The 6,840-nt window shown below is 37.4% G+C and overlaps 1 protein-coding gene across 3 annotated transcripts in view; it reads right to left on the bottom strand.

The window, feature by feature from the left end:
• Window positions 1-1,545: 1,545 nt before the first annotated feature.
• Stt3a (STT3 oligosaccharyltransferase complex catalytic subunit A) overlaps window positions 1,546-6,840 on the bottom strand; it is a 32,351-nt gene continuing 27,056 nt past the window's right edge. For all 3 annotated transcript variants that reach the window (XM_052188707.1, XM_052188708.1, XM_052188709.1), the window contains exon 18: window positions 1,546-4,912. In XM_052188707.1, the coding sequence (XP_052044667.1) occupies window positions 4,874-4,912 (39 nt within the window). In that variant the 3' untranslated portion in view covers window positions 1,546-4,873. The remainder of the gene's footprint in view (window positions 4,913-6,840) is intronic.

Genomic DNA, 6,840 nt, shown 5'->3' with positions numbered 1-6,840 from the left:
AACTCTATAACATCGGTCAAGTGAAGGGTGAAACAACCTGGAAATGTTTATAAACTTAAACCATGGCATCAGTTTAGGATTCATATAAAAACAAGCTTTTAGATTAATTCCATTTCTTTGTGATTTCCTGTGTATAAAAAAATCAACAAATATAAAGACCCATGAGGTTCCTCTAGTCTTAAATGGAATCAATGCCTTATCTCCTGGAAAAGACACAGTATCAGGGTTCTGACTTGGAGAAGTTTGTGTGTGTGACCCTATACCAACAACTAGGGAGACAAATGTATGAAGATCAGTTCAGGTTCACACTTAATTATATAGAAAATTCAAAGATAACCTGGGATAAATGAAATACTGTCTCAAAAAACTTAATGTGTCTGAAGAAATTAAAAGAAATGTGTTCAGACACAAAAAGTTACTAACAAATTGAAGAGGGGTAGAGGGTAGGAGGACTCATGATAAAACTCCCTAAAAATAGTTACAAAGACATAGTAGTACAACAGGAGTCATAACACTTGCCTGTAATCACAACACTTTGGAGGGAGATAGAGGAATTCAAAGCTAAGTTTGAATCCAGCCTAGGTTACATAAGACTGTCTTAAAAGGAGGGAGGCACCATATAAAAGATAGTCTCTATTCCTTTCTTGAGTATGAGAAATTTTGGGAAAACTGAAAGCCTACTGAAGATCAAAGGTAGCAAATACAAAATAATGATTAATCCCAAAGACACCGGTGACAATACAGAAAATTGACTGGACTTGCATCGTGAAAAGCCCAGAACTGAAATGAGGACACCATGCAACTCTGAATATAGAGGTCAAAACAGAGCCGTCACAAGGCTACCTACAAAGCAGAGATCTCTAAACACTTCCTGTTGTAAAACCAAGAGGAGCTCTTCCCCAAAGCTACTAAGGTTTGAGATGGTAAATGATCGCTAACTATAAAGTAGGCACAGTAAACGGTGTGGCTATCCTGAAAATAGCAGTGAAATTTAAGTCTATATACTGAGAGTGGAGCACATCTGCTTTCCTTTCTACTTTAATCTAAAAGGTGACAGCCTGGCCAATACCCTTGAATAAGAGGACAGAAACCCTGAACCTCATGTGCAAAAGTAAAAAGGAAATTTTAACACATCTTATTATGGAAGAAAAAGGAAATCTAACACCAATATCAGTGACTTCTCAGTGTGCCAGCCCAGCCTGATCACAGTATATTAAAAAGCATAAGCACACATTCTCCATAACCCTTTTGACCACCCAGTCTTAAAAAAAGCAGTCAGCCAAGAATTTGGAAAAGTCTTTAATTGGAAAGGCAGCAAAACAATGGAACAGTCAGCAGAGTTCTTAAGAATTTAGAAATATGAAAGCAGAAAAGAAAAAAGTTATTTGAAAATATGGTTGAAATTAAGAGATGTTGCTCACTGATAGAGTGCTTAGCTAGCATGCACAGAGCCCTGGGCTTAAACCTATGCATAACATACACAAGGAGAGGGGAGGGAGGGAGGAAAGGAGGGAGGGATGGAGGGAGGGACAGAAGGAGGAGGGAGGGGAAAACAGCAAGACCACAAACACAGCTGATGAAATCTCCCAAAAGGTAGAAGAAAGAAAAGCAACTAAGAAACTTAGAAAACTGACTCAGAAAGTCCCACATTCAAATAACTTTATCATGGACTGGGGGGTGAATTCAACAGTTAAAACCAATGTCTGTTCTTCCAAAGGGTTCAATTTCCAGCATCCACATGGCAGCTCACAACTGTCTATATCTCCAGTTCCAGGAATCTGATGCCTTCCTCTGGATTCCTTTGGCACCAAGAATACACATGATGCACATAAATGTAGGTAAAACACCCAAACACAGTATTTAAAGTGTCATACTGTTGCCTAAAATTTGAAAGTTTTAATTAGCCTTATCAGAGAGTTGGAGGAATCTACATAAAACTTTTTTCAAAAAAAAAAAAAAAAAAAACAGAAAAATTTGACTATGCACATATGAAAATCCAGAGTACCCACCACAGTGAACACTCACAAAAATGCAACAAAAAGATCTGGGGCAAAGAACAGACAAATACTCATCAAATAACTGCCATTCTCAGCATTAGGAAAATGGGCCAGTGCCTTTATACTTTAAATAGTGTGAGTCTGGAATGCTATACCCAGCTATGTATTGAGTATGATATACAAGAGCTCCAGAAATGTGTTCCCCTTGCATATAAGAAGGTACTAAGAATTTGCAAATCAATGAAAATGGCAAAGATCAACAAGTACAACAATGAAATAATTCAACAAACAAGAAGTTATTTCAAGCTGAAAAATCAAGACATTCTTAAAATAAACCCAATTAGGTATGGTGGCATACACCTTAATACCAGCATTTGGCAAATAGAGGCAGAAGAATCAGGAGTTCAGAGTCAGCCCTAGCTACAAAAGATACTGTCTCAAAACACCCAAAATTGTTTCATGAATGTGTTTGATCACAGTAAGAGAAAATAGGCACAAATGCAGGAGAACTAGCTAGAGTGGTAAAGGAGTAGGAGAGATAACAAGGACCAAAAATCAAATTATTTCCTTTAAAAAATTATATAGGAAAAATAGTAACTAGCTGTAGTAGCCCACAACTGGGAGGTAGCGGCAGGAAGATCAAAAGTTCAAAGCTAGCCTCATCTGTATCTTGAGTTCAAAGCTGGCCCGAGCTACATGGAACAGACTTTAAAAACAAAACAAAACAAAACAAACACCAAAAGTAACACATTTTAACTGAGAACAGCCAGAAGGTAAAATTAAAAAAAAAAAAAAAAAAGAAAGAAAGAAAAAAGAAAAAGACCAGGTAATTACAACTGTAACTTGATAGTAAAAATGGTGTCACAAAATATAAGGCAGTGGTACTTAACCTTCCTAATGCTGCAATTCTTTAATGCAGTTCGTGATCTTGTGGTGATGTCCCAACCATAAAATCATTTTCATTTTCATTGTTACTTCATAACTAAAATGTTGCTGTTATGAATTGCAATCTAAATATTTTTGTAGATAAAGGTTTGCCAAAGAGAACATGACCTACAATGTTGAGAGCCACTGATATAAATCAATGTTACTTCAAACTAAAGCACCAACGCCTAACAAAGCCAGTTACTAAGATCAGGCAGGAGGCACAACTCGGTTCACCAGAGCTGGAAGGAGTCTCTGGGGACTGTGGGTGGGCGTGTCTCGGAAATGGTTGCTTTTGAGATTTTTTTTTTTACACTAAGTGGACTATAACTGAAAATGAAATCAATTTCAAAAAGAAACCTTTGTAGACTAGAAAATATCAAGATCCCAGGAGTCAAAATGATGTGAAAAGGGGGTATCCCATTTATAATCTAGAGAAAGCTTACTAATAACCTGTAATATTAATCATATTGATAAGTCTCAGGTTAACCTTTCCCACCAGGCAGTAGTTCTGTATATAAATCAAATAATGTATTTACATATAGGATATCAAATCATGTTAAATCTAAATTTCAACCACAGTTAAAATACACAGTACATAAACTGGTTTGAAGGAGAAGCCCTTAGGTATACAAGTACACCTAAGCATATATGCATTGAGTACCACTGTGACTATCTAAAAGTCATATAATTCCTCCTGTTTTCTTAAATAGAAACACTATAATTATTTTAAGACATTTTATATACATCAGTGATTATGTCCTATGTTGTAAAATACATGAAATATCCTATTATACAGAACAAAAAGCTGTTTATCCTGACACAAAATATCTATGGGATCTCTGTGCTTTGTAGTTAAAACATTTTTAAAGTCTCTTTTCTTGAAGTCAGACTGGCAATGGTATCAAAGTACCTGCTAGTAGCAACACTTCTCACTTCCTATGTATATATTTAGCAAGGGACTCAAAACCAAGTAATGAAGCCTCAAGTGGTACATGAACACAGCAGACTGACACTAAGAAAAACAGAAGCTCACGGCGGATAACCCGAAGAGATTTAGTGCCGTCTAAAGAAAATGAGCAGAGAGCCATTTACTGTGTTTCAGGTTTAGTGAAGTATTAATACCTAAATTTCATATAGTTGCACATAATTACATCTGATTCCAGAAACATCTACTGATCATCAATCTGATGTTGGAGGAGCGTCTTCCTCTAAGATTGATATGTTTCACTGAGTCTTAAGAACTACTGGATTAGTCACTTTTGGTTCACATTCTCCTTAGAAAAAGAATAACTGTCATTAATTTGAAAGGATATTGGAGAGATCAGGAATACTCAGCAACTTTCTGTCATTATAAAGCCAAAGAGCTTCTAAAGAAATAGACATCAAGAACATAGACATAACGGCAAGAAAGCTGTCTTTCTTGCCCAAAAACAGCACTCCCCTGGTCCCAGAAACATTTATTCATTTGATAAAATTTATTAAGCACCCATTATATGGAAAGCATTGTACCTGGGTGCTAAAAAACGAAAAAGTGTGACAAAGTTGTTTGTATTTGTAGAACCAGAGCTAGTCCTTGAGTTTGCTGATAGGAGAAAAAAAATGCTCCTATTTGGTTTATTTGGGGACCTAAAGCATGGATATGGTCTTCCATCCGTTCACTTCTGTGATCCTCATATCAGCCAATTTAAGTCAAAACAAATAAGGCACATTTAAAAAAAATCCCCCCCCCCACTTTTAAATGACCAAAGTAAAGCCATAACATTTCATTTGGTAGCCTGCTCAGAATTATAAAAATCATTTCACTTGGCCCAGTCCATACTGTCCAGGGCAAAACTTCCAGACAATTCTAATCCCATCCGACTGTTCTTATAAACTGCATATAAAAAAAATCTTCAGCGTCCTCAACATGACGCGCTCAGTGCGAAGCATATCAGGGCACAATACGACATTTATGTCCTTGACAAGCCTCGATTATCCAGGTCCTTTACCTGCAATAAAAAGACTTAACTTTAGTATTTACCAAAAGGTCCACTTTGGAAAGATCTACAAGTTCTACTGTAAACAGAAAGGATTACAACATTGCCTGCTTGGCATGTGAATAAATCAGCATGAGAGAAAGCCCACTGTAGTGGCTATTCCTGGTTGTCAGCTTAACTATATCTGAAATGAACTACAATCTAGAATTGGAAGGCTCACCTATGATCCTAACCTGGAGGCTCAGAGATACAAATTTCTGACCTGGATCTTGGCATGGAGATCTTGAAGCATAGTGGCTATGAATTCCAAAAGATTAAGACAAGGAGATCTTGAGTTCAAGATCACCTGGGATTAAAGGCATGGAGGTACAAGCCTTTAATCTGGGCCACACCCTCGGCTAGAGACCTACAGTCTTTAATCTGGGCTACACCCTCTGCTGGAGATATATAAGGACATTGGAAGAAGGAAGATTTACTCACTCTTCCTTGCCTGCTTGCCTCGTGGGACTGAGCAACTGCTAGATCCTTGGACTTCCATCCACAGCTGCTGCTGCCCATTATTGGGGAGTTGGACTATAGACTGTAAGTCATCGACAACTTCCCTAACTATATAGAGACTGCCCATACATTCTGTGACTCTAGAGAACCCAAACTAATACACCCACCTACTGTCAATCTAGCCTTTTAGGGGACCTAAGAACCAGTGTAGACTAACTTTGACATTGACCAAAAGACTTCAGTCATTCTTTTTTTTCCTCACTATTATTCGAGATAGGGTTTTGCTAGGTAGCCTACGTTGGCTTCCTACTCAATCCCCCTGCCTTTGTTTCTCTAGATATACATGCCATATCTGGTTCCTTTTTCATATCAGAGATATAACACAGCCATACAAGACATCATGTGATTATGTATCATCGTTCCAATTTTTTTTAGTATATGTGCTGCCAAAGCGAGCACGTGATTATGTATCATAAATTCAGCAAAAAGAAAACTTAGTTCAGAGCTGAAGAGATGACTCAGCGGTTAAGAGCACTTGACTGCTCTTCCAGAAGTCCCAAGTTCCAATTCCCAGCAACAACAAGGTGGCTCACAACCATCTGTAATGGGATCTGATTGATGCCTTCTTCTGGTGTGTCTGAAGACAACTACAGTGTACTCATATACATAAAATAAATAAGTCTTTAAAAAAAATGATGTTTAAAATAAAAGTTCAAAAACACAAATACATGCATCTCTCCTAATCCCCAAGCTATGAATCCCTACCTGGAATACTACTGCAGCAACAAGTATAGTGGCCACACACCTGTGACACTATCATACCAGAGGCTAAAGAAATGGGATCTGAGTTTAAAGCCAGCCTGGGATACACAGTAAGTTTAACGCCAACATGGATGTCAGCCTGAAACTTTATCCCCAAAACTATAAAAAAAAAAAAAAAAAAAAAAAAAAAAAGGGACTAGCTAGTCTGGCAAAATGGTTCAGTGAGTAAAGGCACTTGATTTTGAGCTCCAGGACCCATCACAATGAAAGAATTGATCCATACAAGCTGTACTCTGACCTCAATACATAGCATACCCCTCCATATGAAAATGCCTCCCCCCATATAAAAATGTAGTCCAAAAAAATGTCTTTTTAAAGAAAAAGAAAAGATGCCGTAACAACCACCAACTGGGATGTCTCCTCTCTAAAAATAATCAAAAAATAAAATTAGTAGTATTTTGGTCTAGTCAGATGGTTCAGCAGATCAAAGTGTCAATATAGGTCTGATGACCTGAATTCAATCTCTGGAATCTACACAAAGCTAAAGAGAATCAACTTCACAAAGTTGAAAACACACACACACAAATAAATAACACTTCAAGTACAAGCTACTTTGAAACCAGGTGTCATTCATTAAAAATTGTCCCTATACGGGGCTGGAGAGATGGCTCAGTGGTTAA

Source organism: Apodemus sylvaticus, chromosome 7 (genome assembly GCF_947179515.1).
Source record: "Apodemus sylvaticus chromosome 7, mApoSyl1.1, whole genome shotgun sequence".
Lineage (NCBI taxonomy): Eukaryota > Metazoa > Chordata > Mammalia > Rodentia > Muridae > Apodemus > Apodemus sylvaticus.
Note: the sequence above shows the minus strand (reverse complement) of the source record. Positions and strands in the feature narration are given on the sequence as shown.